The following is an 18,189-nucleotide window of genomic DNA, read 5'->3' as shown; positions in this document are numbered from 1 at the left end:
AAACACACCGCTGACTTGTCCTTTGAAAATATGCACAGACGTACTGAAGGAACTTGGAGCCGCAGAGAAGCAACTGAAAGCTCTGGAAATCAGACTTGATAACAGTGAAGCTCGGATTGAGGAAATCAAAAAGGAATACCAAGGTGAGACTATAGTGTTTTTGAAGATGTGCTGTAGTGTCATATACACTGAAAAACAATCGGTGTAGGATTTATTTTGTAATTATTGGTGAAATTGGTGAAACTTTTTCAAAGAAATGGCATGCATCACATTGAATTAAATGTGAAATTTTAAAGTAGAAAGACTGAAAGAGTATTTTCCTTTAAAACGCAGCCCAATGATCTGTTTTATATAATAATGATAACAATTTAAAAAGTGTTTCAAAAACTGTTATGTACCATTTGTCTGCATTGCTACTGAGCCAAATTTCAACAATTTTAAGAAGGTATATGTTCTCTTTAGACAGGCCAAAGGTGGCGTTTTCAGCTTCATTAGGATCAAATGGTTTCACTGGACCGGTTTCAGCAGAATTAACACTGGTTTACAAGAATGTCTTCATTAATGTTGGTGACGCCTACAACCAGGCCACAGGTATTGTTGAAACATACTGCTGAAAATAATATCAACACACTTGTATAATTCATGTCTACAGCTGTTAAATGGAGAACTGTCTCACTCTTTAACAGGGATTTTCACAGCACCGGTACGAGGAGTTTACTATGTCAGTTTCTTCTACCATTGTGGAACTAAGCATGGAACAGCATTAGACTTGTATAGAAACGGAAAGCAAGTAGTATTATCACTACACCACAAGAGTGATGATTCTCCACAGACAACCCAGTCTCATATAAAAACGTACCCTGACTACGTTGGTCCAAAGTGCAAAACGTAGAGGGGTTACAATAACGGCCCTTGAATTGTATGACTGTTACGTTTTTTTTGCCTATTCTTTTCCTATTGTTTTACGTCCAAGTCACGTGACTTTCAAGATTCCGGCCGTGAGAACAAAAAACATGGCGGACATTTCTCTCATTTTTTGTGAAAAAATCAATATTTTGAGTTAGTTTCTGCATAAAAATAAGTTTTGATTACATTTCTAGCGAGAAATATATATTTTATTTTCATAATATTCACTCAGTGAATGTACACAATCACTCGCTTGCTCGTTGTTGTGAAGATTTTTCAGATCTCGCCAGAATAATGTGAAACTGCAACGTTTTGGTTGCTATGGACGCTGCTATCGGTGGATGGATGGATGGATGGATGATTTCGCTCCGTCTGACGGATCAAACCCTCGCCCACTATATGCGTTGCGTCTGAGGTTGATTTGCTGATCAACACATTAATCCATGGCAGCGGGAGAAACTAATGTTGACAAAGTTAGTTATGATCAGTCCGCTGTTTTTAATTTTGACATCTACCGGAACCTCCGTGCATTTAACTTCCTGTGTGGTGCGATCTCATTGATGGGTGTTAGGTGTTGACACGTCAAGGCCCCACGAAGAAGAAGAAGAAGTAGAAGAAAAAGAAGAAACGAGGGAAAAGAAGCAGGAAAAGTTAAACAAGGAGGAAAAGGAAGCGTGGAAAAATAACTTGACCAAGCTGAAAATGAATCACCTTGACCCCCAAGATGCCATATTCCTGGTTGATGCGTTCCTGGATGAGTGCAAGGTAAATAACATTATCTCAGTGGTGGAAAAAGCACACTAATTACATGCTAATTACAAGGTCTAAGACCATAATAGACTCTGAGGTATAGCAGGGAAGAAGTATCAAGGTGCAAAACCGCAACACTCCAAACAAAGTGCAACTATACAGTACCTGGTTCAATGTCTTTTAAAATAAATAAATAAATATTTATAGTGCTGAGCTGAGTTCACACGTTTAATTCAATATTCTGTCAAAATGTTTCACTTTCTTTTCTATTTTTTAATGTAGAACGGGTTTTCTAGATCTGTCAGTACAGTACAGGACCACAAATGTTAGACTGAATTTTTACAATGTAATATTATAACATTGGTTTTATAATGAGATGTTTATAGGTGGCGATAACCTTGGTGGGTGGTGGTTTATTCTGTGGCTCAATTGTTTATTTAGGTGGATCAGCATGGACAAACTAAAGGGGGGTCAAAACAATCCACAAAGCTGTGTGTTTGGCTTGATGAGGACAAAAATGGTCAACCTTTGCCAAAAAGATGTAGAGCTGGGGAGAAACGAAAGCGAGATTCAGCTTCTGGTTGGTTTTTTGTTTGTTTTTTCATCATTACTTGCATTCATTATTCATTAAGCAAGTTCTAAATGGATATTTATATTTTTGCAGTTTCTTCAGCAAGCGTTAAAAGTGTGTCCTGTGCTCCATCTACCAGCACAACTGAAGACACTGTGATCATCGAAAATTTTGTTTTTTTCCCTTAATACTTGTTTCCTCATTTGTTATGTGGTAACTGCCCAGATTTACCATTGCCTTCTTCATTTTCAGACTCCCTCATTCAAGATGTCCGAGACCTCTTGGGAAGTGGTGCTGAACAACCTTTCCCCTCAGACTGGAGGAACAGGCAAACTACCTCTCTGGAGAATTGGACAGTAATGAGGCCCTTTATGGTGAACAATATGTTGTCATCTGAGAAGCCCAAGGAGGGGGTTTGCCATCATTGTGGACACAAGGCTGCTGTTAATTAAGTGTATGATTATTTCCAGGTTTATGTGACAATATTAGAGAATGATCAATGTAGTATCTGACCTGTGGTCCTCACTGTGAACCTAAATTAATGCACTTACATTGTGTGTCAAGTTCGCACAGACATGCTAACAATCCAGGCAAGTGGCTGGAACAAGCGAAAGGCAGAAAACCTTGACCGGACACTGGCCAAAAGATACATCAAGGTACTAACTAGGAAAATATGTATAATAACATTTTTGTTTTTAAATTGTGTCTCAGCATTTGTTAACACTGATATTTCTTTCGGACAGACTGTACAAAGGATTGCAGAGGCAACAAAGGACTTGGAGAAACTCACAGCTGAGTTATCTCTACAGCAAGACACAGTCCAGCAGTGGGTGTCTGATGTTCAGCAGTGGACCTCAGGTACTTTGAAAAAATTATTTGATGGGATATTTTAAGAATCATTGGCTCTGCTCTTGTAAGGGGATCTGAAAAGAGGCTGATTGTAAACTGAAATTGGCATTAATTAATTTGTTTGTTGTCGTCCAAAGGAGCAACAATCCAAAATGACCTGCAGAGGACCATCGAGGGGCTATATTTGGGTATCAAACAGCGAAAATTTCAGCTGTATCGTCAGTCTGGTGAGAGCAGAAAATTCAATTCAATTCAAGTTTATTTGTATAGTGCTTTTTACGATACAAATCATTGCAAAGCAACTTTACAGAAAATTAAGTTTCTACAATATTTAGTAGTACTGTAGCTTATAAGTGGTGACTGTCAGTTTATGTGCATATGACAGGAATTTTCAGAAAAATTAATACAAGACACTACATGAACACTATTAACAGCAATTATAATGTGATTGCATAGTAAGTAGCAATATTTGTTATTATATTAATATTATATTAATATTAATTAAAACAGAGAAACAAATAGAGACATCATTAGCGTAGCTGCTGTTCCAACAAAGTAAAATTAATTAGTTTAATCCAAGCTAAAGAATAAGAATGTGCATTTGATCAGATACAACTGCAGTCACAGTAATGTAAAGGCCGCTAGTAATGCAGATTTGTGAAAAAATGAATTCACTACTGATTTATACATAGTAAAAATAGCAAAGCCTTTTATTTAAAAAAAAAAAAAAAAAAACATCTTTTGAAGTAGGTTTACTATAGGTCAGGGCAGCATACAGAAAAACTGTCAAAATCATAATAAGGTTGAGTGCAATATCCAAATATTTCCAATATTTCTGCATAGTGCAGAGATGTCCTGACCTACCCATTTTGTCCTCTATTTAAAAAAAAAAAAAAAAGATTGTTTAAAATAGATTCTGAAAAAAAATGTCAACACGATGTAGATGAAAATAGCACAAAAAAAGCTTAAAATTAACCAGTTTTCTCCAACAGTTAAAATTAACGGATGCTAACATGGTCTTCTATGACGTGCAACACAAACACCTCTGCTTTAAATGACCCTTTAAATCGAGTCGTGATATGGACTAATATCTGTAAATATTAAGCCGCAAAAATATGAATCCTGCATGTCTCTGTGTTAATGAATGGTGCAGACATGTGGTTTCGTTTACTACACACATACTGAAGTGCGCGTGACGGCCGCTGTGTTTTCAGCATCTGCCGTCTCACTAAATGGGGACATAAACACATGAACAACATCCCCAGAACTGCTCTGAGAGTCACTTCATGAGCATTTGACCATTTCATTTGAGTAAAACTATCCTCATATCATATACATAGGCTACAGAAACGTAAGGCCATCATTTCCTGTTACAACAAACCAAAATCTAAATCTGCTTGAAGCGTTATAACCATCAGCACTATTAATAAAGAGAGAAGAATAAACAGCAACCTGTTTGTTGTTCAGTATCTTCAGTGTGTTTGATTCTGCAGGGTTCTGGATCTCTCATCTTCTCTCTGTCCTCTTTAATAAACTCAGTCTCTGCAGATTTCAGCTCTTCCTGATGCTCTGATGCTCGTCTTCACTCGTAAACTGATGGGAATATTCCAGCATTTATTAGTGAATTACTGTGGGAGGAGCTTCACTGAGCTTGAACATGTGCTCCTGAATTCAGTCAGCGAGTGCCTGCAGTGAACAAAAAAACTCATCTGAATGCCTCTGATTGGCCACTGAATTCATAAGTTCAACAGACTCGTGTGTGATTGGTTAAAATGAGCAACGCTGTAAAAATGCTTAAAATCATAGCGCAACATTGTGCAGATCTAAAATGTAATGCTGCGGTAAACACTTTATTCGCAACAGTCGTAATGGATTTATTTAATCTGTACAGCAGTATTTGTGTCCGTGTGTTGCCATGGTTTCTACAAGTGGAAACTGAGGATAGTGTGGATATTACGTCACCGATAGGCGACAATAACCAGGGACGAGCCATTATTTAAAACTGGAAATCCTCTGGATTTACAAATCCTTGGGAACTTTTGAGATAACATAAATACACAACTGCATGAAATATATCATACTGTGCAAGTAGTTTTTCCATCACCTTACATCACGACTTAAGGGACCATTCTCAATTACTTTACCTCCATTACCTCTATGTATACGTTGTAATTCACCAAAATGTTTTTATTATTATTTATTTTTTTATTTTTTTCACATTCCAAAATGTTGTAGCTCATATTCAGTAAGTCGGGTCGGCCGCTAGCTTTTGTTTCACACCGTGGCTGGAATTTGCAGACGGTCCCTAAACAACAACAAGCGGATATCCAGCGGATATCGAAACTAAAACCAACTTTATCCCGTTATAAAATTAAGTGACTATAACAAATTTGATCTGCCAGAAATAAATCTAAAAATTTAAATAACGGTAACAAACTTGCAGCAGCAAAAACAAGGCAGTGTCTAACTGAGAGATACATGTTTAAATAAAGGTGGATTTATTTTCCTCATTTGTGAAACTATTTGTCCTGAACAACTCCGTATTCAACTCATCTCAACTCATCAAAGTTTTTTCACAATTTTTCAAATGATTATGAAACTTGTGATGCAAAAATGATCACACAACATCTGTCACAATAATCATAACACATACACACATATTGGGAAGTCTTATTCTGTATGGTGCTTTTGTGTAGTCATCGTGTGAATGCACACTCATTTTGTGTTTCTCATTGTAGGTGGGAACAAGCGAAGGCATCAACTGAGAAGAAAGATTGCTGTTGAGAAGAAAGCCTTGGAAGTTGCCATCAATGACCACAATGCTACTGTTGGGGAAGTTGAAAAACTGCCTCCTCCCAATGAACTCCTGGATGTGGACAACTACTCCTGGCCATGGGAATGTAAGTACTTCCTCTGCACTGAATACAAATTGTTTGATGCACACATCTTGAAGTAAATATGGAATCCGATGTAAAAAAAAATGTTAAGACACTGGGCAATATGCAAAAAAAAGAATGCAGTAATTTGTAAATGGATGTGATCGAACCCCTTCGCGAAGCGCTGATGTTCTGTCTCATCCTGTCAGGGTTTATTTCTCTATTGTAGTAGTACAGCATGCAAAATATCTTCTGTCCCAATATTTTTATAGGAGGTTATAAGATAACACTTTGATGTAATGTATTGCAGGTCATGGTGATATGGAGCGGAAAAAAAAATTTTTTGACAAGGTAATGCTGCTGGCTAGACTGAAAGAAGAAGAATTTATTGTGGTTCGCGAAGTCAAGCAGCACATGGAGTACATGAGGAGTGTTGCTGGACTGATTGAAGAGTTTACCTTTCAGCTCACTGGAGACACCAATGGGAAATGTAAAGACAATAAATAGTTAGACTTTTTCTTCAATTTGCTTCTCTGGTAACCATTGGCTCATTTCTTTATATTTTAATGTCACATTCTCAGGCAGTACAGAGGGCTTAATGGAGAAAGGACGTGAGGGACTACTCTGTGTGCTGAAGAGAAGATTGTGTGAAGTTGAAGCACAACTGGCTACAGCACGCACAACATACAAAAGTATTCTTGGACTGCAAACATTGCCCTTAGATGACTTTTCTGAAGAGGAAGACTCAGAGAATACTTCCTCAACTGATGAGGAACTGGGAGAGTAGTTATTAGAGAGATGATGTGTATGACTCTAAGAAGATGTCGTCACATTGTGTTGAACCCAAACGTCAGTGCTGTAATAACTTGTCTGTGCTTGTTTGTATATATTGTACCTACTGTTGTTTACATTACCTATTGTATTGTTACTCTCTCCAACAGTGTGCTATTCCAGCTTATGTTTCCACATGTTAGTATATTAATACTTTCACTCACTCACACGCACACACACTCACACACGCGCACACACACTCACACACGCGCACACACACACACACACTCTCACACACGCACACTCTCACACACACTCTCACTCTCTCGTTCACACAGTCTCACACACGTACGCGCGCGCACACACACACACACCCCTACCTATCTGAAAAAATAGTCTTTATTTTGAACAGGGCATAGTCTCTTAGCTCTAGAAAGCCTACTTTATTAATTTCACCCAGTAAAGTGAACTGTTGTTTCAACTATAGTCATGTCTCTTTTGTTTGATTCATGAATAGTTTTCATTTAAGTCAGTTTACTGTTTTATCCCATTGTGTGAGTTCCTTTCAAGTAAGTCTGTAGTATTAGGCCTATATTCTAAGGCAGTGGTCATCAACTACACTTGTCCGACGGCCAAAACATTTCTCGGCAGACACTATCAGGGCCAGACGCTCTTGTAAAATGAAAATGAATATTGTATCCTATAAGTAATATATTAATAGACATATATTATTATATTAATTATATTATTATATATTATTTAGCCTTTGTCAGTGTTAACTCACTCATATTACCTGTACGATAGCAAGCCACTAGGGCGAAATTTATATTTTAGGCTTCATATTTATGAGGCTGTCAACTGCTCACGTGGGGAAGGTGATTACCGCTGGACGAGGCGGCCAATCACAGCGAACTGATTGACGTCATCCAGGCTAGGACTGCAGGCGCTTAAGGCAGACAGCTGTCAAGCCCGATGTTAAAAAGATAGTGTCGGAGGGGTCAATTCTTTCGCAAACTGTGTGATTGTTAAATTTTTTAAATGTTTTATTTTGTGTCTCAATCATGTGACTCTCGAGGTCCCTGTTGGGAAAACAAAAACGGCGAACATTAAGTGGAAAATGAAATATCTCTTGTCTTAAATATATTTGTGTTTTATAACGCAGCACTACAGTAGATTGACGTAAAATATGACGGTTTTAATAATCATGCCTTCAGTTATGAAAAATAAATTTGTGTGGTTTTTTTTTTACATTTTTGATAGCGGAAGTAGCAACATTGGCCGTGGCCATTACTATGGAGATGAGGACAGTCCGCTTTGCGTCACGTGAGCAGAGCAGTTGGCGCACTGGTCTCATGTTTTAGTTAAACAATCGTCATTAAACAAACATTTTTGTATTTTCTTAGCATAGATCATATACATGCAGTATAATTATTCATTAGACAGTTTGTGATATTTGCTATTTTGAGTAGATATATGTTTTCACAACCCTAGCACGACCCTAAAACGGAGGAACTACAACTGGGGTGCTGATGTCTACACAAGTACTGAAGAGGGGTCTAGGGAGTTGTAGTTTTTATTAAAACTCAGGGTTTTCCCTAAAATTGGAAGTTGTAAATTCTTAATTGGTGGCATTCCAGGGGGTTGAGGGGATGTCAAACACATTTTTGGCATCAGACTTTAAATATCGTCTTGTTCAATGGGGAATTTGTATTTTTACACCATAGCCCCCCATCCCCCCCACCACACTCCTTGGTGACTATGCTGAACTTATAACCCATGTCAACACCTTTCTATAACAGTTGGTCTCATGTATATAACCCTTTTTGTCCCATAATTAAAAGCCTTCAAATATGCCCTGTGGTTAAGGTTCAAAGGTCAATATCTCAAAGCAGGAATAATATAGAACCTTCAGATTGATATATGTTACTCTCCAGGTCAAGACCTTTCCAGTGATTTAGTTAAGCTCTATGACAAAGTTTTATTTTTTGCACATTTTGGAAATGTGCCCTAACAGGCTCTGGTTCAGAGAGGACTTTGAGGGCTTCAAGTGTGTGTGTGTAAATAATGATCAAAATGAGGATTGTTTGACAATTTTTTTATCTTTATGATTTTAGAGGGTTTTATGCCAGGATGACCTAACACAGTCATGCAAATCATTTATATCTGCCACAGCAAATAGGCTACACAATGCATCTAATGTGATAGTTAGATTTAAGTAGACAACAAAAAGTGTGTGCAGTGCTTTATTGGATGGCATGGTTGACTAGTATATAACTCTCTCACACTTACACACAATCTCTCTTTATCACACGCACGCACACACTCATGCACACACACACACGCACACACTAGGCAAGCCGTTTTGACTTTTTTTCATTCTCAGGATATGAATTCCTGATATCAACAATTCAGTTTTCACTAGTTTAAATGTTTATTCTTGATATCAACAATTAGATTTTCACTAGTAACAATGTTAATTTTTGATATCAATAATTTATATCCTGGGAATGGCAATAGGCAAGCCGTATTTAAATTTTCACTAGTTAAAATGTTAATTCTTGATATCAGTAAATGTATTTCAACATGCTACATTTGTTATTTCTGATATCTGAAAATGCATTTCTGATATCAATATAATTTCTGATATTTAAAATGGCTTTTCTTACTAGTAACAATCACATTCATGATATCAGAAATGAACATTGCCACTAGTGACAATTAAATTGTTGATATCAAGAATAGACGTCTGTACTAGTATCCAGGGGATTACTGATATCAAAAATAAAGGGTTTTACTAGTAAGAATTGTATTTCTGATATGTGAAATCAGAATTTCAACTAGTAAGAAATCAATTCTTGATATCAACAATTACATTTGAATGGCAGCCTATGGTGACATTTAGTGAAAATACAATTACAGATATCAAGAGTTAGCATTTTAACTAGTGATAATGTAATTGTTGATATAAAGAATTAACATTGTTACTAGTGGAAATTGAATTGTTGATATCAAGAATGCATATCCTGAGAATGAAAAAAAAAATCAAAACGGCTTGCTACACACACACACACACACACACACACACTCGGATATATGGTTTACGGGGACTCTCCATAGGTGTAATGGTTTTTCTAATGTACAAACTGTATCTATCCCCCTACACTAAGCCTAACCCTAAACCTACCAATCACAGCAAACTTTTCAAATTGTTTTTTTTTCAAAAAACACCATTTAGTATGTTTTTTTTTTTTTAAAGCCGTTTGGTTTATGAGGACACAGATGTCCTCATAAACCATGTTTTCGTTGTAATACCCATGTCATTATGCACATTTGTGTCCTCATAAACCATATACAAACACACACACACACACACACACACACACACTAACAGCAGGCCCTGACAGGAGGGGGACAGAGTAAAGGGACACAGGACCTACAATTTCCACACTTTTATTAGACCCGGGTCTTTTATTAGTCCAGTGGACCCGAACATCCTGTGTGTAATATAAATGTGGTGTACAGTGTGTGATCAATGAAAATGTGTTCAGATATATTTTCTATTGTAAATATTGTATTTATTTGTAAGTCGCTTTGGACAAAAGCGTCAGCTAAATGATTAAATAAATAGAAAATGAGCCAAGGCCAAAGTGTCTGAGTTTGAACAAATAATTAATCGTATCATTTTTCTTTTTTGACAAAAAATGAAAACGGGTCCAACAGACCCGAACACAATACAAGGATTAAATGTAACAGAGTCACAAAAGTGGCATCACGTTTTCACGTGTGGGCAACGTAGCTGCGAGAGGTGATTGATTGTAATGAATACATAGTGATATCAACATATGCTAACGGAACCTAAATAATTTAGTTAGTTAGCACTGTCTACGCCATCATTCGTTAATTATTTATCACCATGAATTTATAGGGATGTGTGCAATGACATAGGGGTTTATCCAGCATTAACGTTATATTAGCCACCGCATTTAACGTTAGCTGCAGTTGACGGCAATGTGCTAATCGAGGTCAGAATGATATGATAAACTTTATTGATTCCAAATTCACGTCACTGCAGCAGAATCAAAATGAGATAGGAGCTACAGTGAGAAAAGTGGTAAAATCATACACACACACACACACACACACACACACACACCTAACGTTAGATGAAAACAGAAATCAACTTGGAGCTATATGAAACTATGGAGTATGGGTAATTGTTGCATTGAATCTGTAGTAGGGCTGTGCGATATGGACTAAAAGTCATATATCGATATTTTTTCCGTGGCCGGATAATTTCATACATCTATTATTAATAGCCCGCGGTAAATCGCACTCCCACCACTCACTCATACTACAAATCCCACAATGCACTGCAACAGCTGACACACAGGTCATTAAAACGAATTGGCGGCTCAAGGGCAGAAATGTCTAGTAATTTATTTACATAAATTAAATTTATTTATGTAAATGCAAAATAAACTACATCGATATTAACGATATCTCGTGCTGTATCGCGTTTGAAAATATGAAACACACATGAAGTGTTCCCTGACAGCATCATAGTGTTGGCCCAGATCCGGCCCACATCTGGCCCGCGTGAAATCCAAGCGGGCCAGATGTGGGCCGGATCTGGGCCGACACTGCTTGCTCTCTGGGTTGATATCTGACACTAGCCTACTGATAATGCTGAAATAGGCCAAATTACAAACATTTGTAATGTAACACTTAAATAAGGCAGTTCCTTTGTCTCTTTGGTTATTAAATGTTGATTGTTTTATATTCTAGTTTTAAGATGCCAAGAGGGTCAATATACTGCTCTCCTTGTGTGTTTCCATATGTATGAACACAATTTAGCAGCAAGCCAAACTCCCTTCAAATAAAGACTGGAGTCAGGGTGTAGTTTTCGAAAAACTCCTGATGTTTACTCCAATATGCTTCAAAGGAGAGTGAAACTATCAAAAACAATACACAAATAAAGTACTTTTAGTAAACAGAATGTCAAATATATACACAATATACAGGCTAACAGAGCAGAGTTACCAGTTAAGCAATTGGTGTATAAAACACTTAATTATTACCAATATAGCATAGAAAATAAAGAAAATATCCTCAATTTACACATTTTACAAAAATTACTTACTGACAATGCTTTCGAAGGCATGAACATTAAAGAAAACTGAAGCAGCAGTCACATGGAGCTTACAGTCTGAGAGAGTTGAGCAAACTGAACCAAAAATGGCTGCTCCCTTGCTTAGTCAGGTAATTTTCAAAATTAGAGTCCCCAGTAAGAAACCGAAAACACTTAATCCAAAGAACATAACACTCCCCGCCTGACATCTATAAAGATGTCATCTATAACCAACTGTTTAAACTGTTTTCTTATTTTCCAAGCAGGAGAATGACTTCAGATATAGGCCTCAGGAAAGTTTTGCTGGACCCTTCTTTAGTCACCTTAAGTTCAACCTTCCGAACCTTTCCATCTTGACCAGGGAAAACACTTGTGACAAGTGCCATGGGCCATTCATTTCGGGCTACTTGATTGTCCTTTAGTAGTACTATGTCACCTTCCTGGATGTTTGGGTATGGCTCCTGCCATTTGTGACGAACTTGCAGGGTTTGCAGATATTCCTGTTTCCAGCGACACCAGAATTGGTTGGCTAGGCTCTGTACTTGCCGCCATTGGCGTTTGTAGATGTCCTTTTCGGAGAAGTTTCCTGTCGGAGGTGGAGAACCTGCTTTTTGTGTTAAGAGCATCGCTGGGGTAAGTACCAGGGGTGATTCTGCATCCATAGAAACAGGTACTAGAGGTCTACTGTTGATAATTGCTGTCACTTCCGCCATAAGTGTACTAAGCACTTCATCAGAGAGGTTAGAGTGTCCTTCCCGCATCAGCATTGAGTCAAGAATTCTACGAGCCAGACCAATCATTCTCCCATGCACCTCCCATATGGGAGGAGTGTGGTGGGTTGAAAGCCCATGTGCATCCTTCGTTATTGATGTATCTTTGCACCTTTGTTTCTTGAACTACTTTGTGGAATTCAAGCTCGTTGGAAGCACCAATGAAGTTGGTTCCACAGTCAGATTGCAGTTGTTTTGCAGGGCCACGGATCGCGAAAAACCTGCGAAGTGCATTGATACAACTTGAAGAGTCCATAGACATAATGACTTCAATGTGAACCGCACGGGTGCTCATGCAGGTAAAAAGCACTGCCCAGCGTTTACTGAGAGCTTGACCTCCTCTTGTGCGGCGAGCTACCACAGTCCAAGGGCCAAAGACATCTAAGCCAGTGTAAGTAAAGGGTGGTGACACACTAAGTCGTTCTGGTGGCAAGTCTGACATTTTCTGCATTTCTAGTTTACCACGAAGTTTACGGCAGGTTACACATGCATGAAGAATACTGCTTATGCATCTCTTGCCTCCAATAAGCCATAATCCAGCAGCACGAATGGCCCCCTCTGTGAATATGCGGCCTTGGTGCTCCACACGTTCATGGTAGTGCCTTATGAGTAACGCAGAAACGTGATGCTTGCCAGGTAAGATGACTGGGTTTTTTTCAGGGTAGCTTACATCTGCAAGTTTTAATCTGCCTCCGACTCGGAGTAGGCCATCTTCATCTAAGAAAGGATTCAGTTTTGAGAGTGGAACTTTGCTGCTTATGTTTCCTCCCTTAGAGAGTGTTTCTATGTCCTTGCTGAACGACTCCTTTTGCACAGAGCGGATTATCACATTCTTAGCTTTTAACAGCTCACTTACAGTGTGTGCTTGTGAACAAAGGTGCCAACCGCTGCATGTGTTGGATTCATTGGAGGATCTAAAAGAGCAAGCTACATGGATGAGCGATGCAATGGCTCTTTGTAATGATTTCCAAGAGGAGAATCTCTGAAATCTGTCCGAGGTGAGTTGTTTATCCTTCATTCCTGTGATACAAGCTGTCACAATTGGCCTGATTTCTGTATCTGAATATGGGTCCACAAGCGCAAAGTTGTCTGTCATAATGACGTCATCTTCATGTGGCTTATGCAGGAATGCCGGACCTGTAAACCAGTTAGATTTCACGAGTTGAGATGCATGGATGGACCTGGAAGCAATGTCAGCAGGGTTGTGCTCTGTGGGTATGTATCGCCACTGCTTTGGTTCTGAAAATTGTCTGATTCTCTGTACTCTGTTATGGACATAGACGTAGAAACGTTTAGTTTCGTTATAGATGTAGCCGAGTACAATTTTGCTATCACAGTAGAAGGTAATAGCATCCGGTTTGAAGTCAATCTCTTGAACAATGAGTTCTGCTACCTCCACTGCTAAGACTGCTGCACAAAGTTCTAATCGGGTATGGTAGGCTGGTTTTTGGCGTCAATTTTGCTTTTCCTAAGATGAAGCCAATGCTGATCTGTCCATCTCCACCTACTGCCCTGAGATAGGCTACAGCTCCGATGGCTTTTGTCGATGCATCAGAGAAAACACAGATTTCTTTGTGACTTGCTTCTGAATGAGAGTTGGGTGTGTAAGGACGAGGAATGTGAAGGTTTTGCAAGTCTTTCAACGAATGTCTCCATGTTTCCCACTCACCGCGTTTCTCTTGTGACAGTGGTTCATCCCAGTCTATTCCTTCAATGGTTAGCTCTCGGAGTAAAAACCTCCCCTGTATAGTGACAGGAGCCACAAAACCAAGAGGATCGAAGAGACTGTTGATTATGGACAGGACACCACGGCGTGTGAATGGTTTGTCGTTGACTGATACTTTAAACGTAAATGTGTCAGTCGCAGTTTCCCAATTCAGACCAAGGCTGCGTTGTGTAGGCATAGTTGTTCCACTGAGATTGAGGTCTTTGATTTCTTTTGCATGATCTTCAGTTGGGAATGCTTTGAGTACATGAAGACTGTTGGATACAATTTTGTGCAGCCGCAGGTTTGATTCAGAGAGGGATGCTTGTGTCCTCTTCAGTAGGTCTATCGCTTCCTCTTCAGTTGGCAAGGAAATTAATGCATCATCCACATAGAATCCACGTTCCACAAAGTGTCTGGTGTCTGGACCGTGTTGCGGAGCACCCTTCTCTGCTGCTCGTCTTAGGCAGTAAATTGCTACTGCCGGGGAAGGGCTGTTGCCAAACACGTGGACTTTCATCCTGTATTCAACAATGTCCTTGTTAAGGTCATTATCACGATACCATAGGAAGCGTAGGTAGTCTCTATGATCTTCTCTCACAACAAAACAGTGAAACATTTGTTGTATGTCTGCCATCACTGCTACACACTCTTTCCTGAAGCGCATCAAGACACCAATGAGGCTGTTATTAAGGTCTGGTCCGGTGAGGAGTACATTATTGAGAGAGATACCTTCATGCTGCGCGCTGGAGTCAAATACTACCCTGATCTGATCAGGTTTTTTGGGATGATAGACTCCGAATAGTGGTAAGTACCAGCATTCTTTTCCCTTTGGTAGTGGAGCTGCAAGTTCTGCATGGTCACTGTCGAATAGTTTTTGCATGAAGGTTGCAAACTGTTCTTTCATATCTGGCTTCCTCTCTAGTGTACGTCGCAAGGAAGAGGCGGCTTAAAGCTTGTTCTCTGTTGTTTGAAAGAACTGGTCGTGAAGACCTAAAGGGGAGAGGTGCCACCCAACTGTTGGAATTATCCTGGAAAGCTTCTTTCTCCATAATCTTTAGAAAGACTTCATCCTCGTTGGAGAGTGCAGACTTATTGTCATTCTCTGATCTTATAAATAGAGTCTGGCCAAGATTATCTTTGTTCGTGTTCCAGTGGGTTTCAAAGTCATGAGCTGTATGCAGAGCTGTTAAGTTGCTGGTGATCTTTTCTTTAATGTGTACGTGACTTGTACAAGGAATAAACAGTGAGGGTCTTCCATTTTCTAAGATGTTTGTCTTGAAACTGGAAACACTGGGCTTGTGCACGTCTCCTAAGCATACTTCCCCAACCAAAACCCATCCTAGGTCCAGTTTTTGACCAAAAGGTGTGTTGTTTGGGCCATTAATTTGTTTCCTCACTTTGTGAACTCTGAGCATGTCTCGTCCAAGCAGCAGGAGGATGTGGGCTTCAGGATCCAGAGCTGGGATTTCAGATGCAATATGCTTGAGGTGAGGTTGATGGAGAGCGGCTTGGTGTCGGAATTTCATCGCGGTTGTTGGGTATTTCATCACATTCAATAAGTGTTGGAAGAGCAAGACTAATTCCACCGTTTGCTGCTTCAATCCGATAGCCATTTGCTTTTCTTCCTGAACACTCAATCAACCCTGCACATGTCTTTAGGCTGTAAAGAGATGCTATGCTATTGATGTTGAATATGTCAAAAAATCTTGATCTGGCCAGAGATCTGTTGCTCTGATCGTCGAGCATAGCAGACATCTTTACCGCATTCTCAGGATGACCTTCAGGAAACACATTGACAAGACAGATTTTGGAGCAAGATTTTGTGGAAAGGCCGTGACAAACTTCAGTGCAAAGGGAGCTCACTTCTTGTGTTGTCGGAATTTCTCCTGCACCCTCCCCGCCATGCTGTAATGAATGACTTTGGGTTTTTGGTGTCCATGAGGGTGGACCAGGATGCAGAGCTGAGTTGTGACTGTCGCTGTTGCATTCATCACACTTTAGAATGACTTTGCAATCACGAGCGAAGTGTGATGATGATGAGCAACACCTGAAGCAGATCCCTTGTTCTTTTAGATATGCTTTTCGGTCGTTGATTGTTTTCAATCTGAAGCCTCGACATTTCCTTAAAGGGTGGGGTTTGTTGTGGATTGGACAGAATTTAGCTGGATCGTCTCTAGAAGGCATTTTATCTTGAGATGTACTATGAGAGATGTCAGTCTTGTGTACCGACACTGGTGTCTTGAAGTTAGTATGTTTCACAGTGAGTCCTTCATACTGTGGGCGGTAACTACTGGAAAAGGCAAAGCTTGGATCGTTCGTGTTTTAGCATGATTGCAAATGAACTGAGTAAAGAACGAGAAAGGAGGGTAAGTGACACCAAATTCTTCCTTAAACTTTGAGCCTTGAGAAATCCACTTCTCTTGTAAGGAATATGGCAGTTTTTCAACAATGGGTCTGATGCCTCGGCGGTGTCCAAGTAAGCTAATCCTGGTAGATAGCCGTCTTCTTTGGCTGAGAGCAGCTCCATTAAAAGATCTCCGAGCTCTCTTAGTTTGAGGTTGTCTTTACCTGAAATCCTGGGAAAACTGTCTAACTTCTTAAACAGTGCACTTTCGATTACTTCAGGTGAGCTGTAACATTCATCAAGTCTGTTCCAGACCATTTTCAAGGCTGTGTCTGGGTTTCCTATATGAACTGCTCTGAGACGTCTCACGTATTCTGAAGATTCTTTACCAAGCCACTTTGACAACAAGTCTAGCTCCTCACTGGCTGTAAGACCCAAGTCTTTGATAGTGTTGATAAAAGAGGACCTCCAGGCTCTGTAACTTTCAGGGCGATCATCAAAAGCGTGTTAAACCACTACTCACCAGCTCACGACGTGCAAGAAATTTCACTAGGTCCATCATGTCTGAAGTTTCTGAGTGTTGTGGCAAATATCTTAATGCACCACTGCACTTTTGCTGCCATTTATTGCTGACTGGTTTTTCTATTGACTCCTCTTTCGTGTTCCTTGGGAGTTTTACCTTTTGCAGTTTTGGCACTCTTAGAGATGAAGATGAAGAACATGCATCAAGTACGACATACTGGCTATCATTCACATGCACTATATTTGGTTCAGTTTGAGGGGTAAACTGGTTCTGATCCGTTACTTGATCTGGTTCAGATTTGCAATCATGAGGCGGATCTGTGGCTAAGTTGGCCTGCTCATTGAGATATGTAGCTTGGTCCCTGACATAATCGCAAACACGTTTTTCTGTGCTTTGGGCTGATGAAGAGTGACTTTTCCTTTCATATGGCTCCTCATCCTCACACTCTGCTGCTGCTTCTAATATTTCTGCTTCTGCACTTGCAGCTGCAGCCTCTTTTTCCAGATGCAGGGCTTCCAAGTTAGCTTGTAGCCTGGCTGTGTCCACCTTAATTGCAATTTCTCTCTCTGCAAAAGTGACACGTGCTCGTGCAGCCTCTGCTTTAGCTCTAGCACGTGCTGCAGCAACACCAACTGAAGATCTTGAAGACCTTGAAGTCCTTATGGAACTTTTAGAGGATGCGTCAGATGTTTTGTTACCTTTATTTTGTATCTTCTCTGGTGTGATCTCTTTTGGATACTTTTCAGCCATGATGCTCGCTACTTGCTGCTGTATGCTTCTGCTAAGATATTCAGCCAGCTGAGTTTATGTCATTTCACTATACTGCTCTCCTTGTGTGTTTCCATATGTATGAACACAATTTAGCAGCAAGCCAAACTCCCTTCAAATAAAGACTGGAGTCAGGGTGTAGTTTTCGAAAAACTCCTGATGTTTACTCCAATATGCTTCAAAGGAGAGTGAAACTATCAAAAACAATACACAAATAAAGTACTT

At 39.5% G+C, this 18,189-nt stretch overlaps 2 protein-coding genes across 2 annotated transcripts in view; both read left to right on the top strand.

The window, feature by feature from the left end:
- Nucleotides 1-18,189, top strand: part of LOC131535842 (zinc finger protein 501-like) — a 515,807-nt gene that overhangs the window by 441,755 nt on the left and 55,863 nt on the right. The window lies entirely within an intron of this gene.
- LOC131536554 (uncharacterized) lies at nucleotides 898-7,204 on the top strand. Its single transcript, XM_058769565.1, has 10 exons — nucleotides 898-1,379; nucleotides 1,478-1,671; nucleotides 2,098-2,236; nucleotides 2,321-2,681; nucleotides 2,792-2,883; nucleotides 2,971-3,085; nucleotides 3,214-3,303; nucleotides 5,815-5,976; nucleotides 6,263-6,442; nucleotides 6,534-7,204. The coding sequence occupies exons 5-10, from the start codon at nucleotides 2,803-2,805 to the stop codon at nucleotides 6,737-6,739; spliced, it is 834 nt and encodes a 277-aa protein (XP_058625548.1). The 5' UTR covers nucleotides 898-1,379; nucleotides 1,478-1,671; nucleotides 2,098-2,236; nucleotides 2,321-2,681; nucleotides 2,792-2,802; the 3' UTR covers nucleotides 6,740-7,204.

This window comes from Onychostoma macrolepis, chromosome 03, assembly GCF_012432095.1.
Source record: "Onychostoma macrolepis isolate SWU-2019 chromosome 03, ASM1243209v1, whole genome shotgun sequence".
NCBI lineage: Eukaryota > Metazoa > Chordata > Actinopteri > Cypriniformes > Cyprinidae > Onychostoma > Onychostoma macrolepis.
The sequence above is the reverse complement of the archived record's forward strand: the minus strand, read 5'-3'. Positions and strand labels throughout refer to the sequence as shown.

Excerpts from the sequence above, each read along its gene's own strand:
- LOC131536554 (XM_058769565.1), top strand. The coding sequence starts at position 2,803 with ATGCTAACAATCCAGGCAAGTGGCTGGAACAAGCGAAAGGCAGAAAAC. Across the intron at positions 3,086-3,213 it reads TGTTCAGCAGTGGACCTCAG|GAGCAACAATCCAAAATGAC; the intron begins GTACTTTGAAAA and ends TGTCGTCCAAAG. Across the intron at positions 6,443-6,533 it reads TGGAGACACCAATGGGAAAT|GCAGTACAGAGGGCTTAATG; the intron begins GTAAAGACAATA and ends TCACATTCTCAG.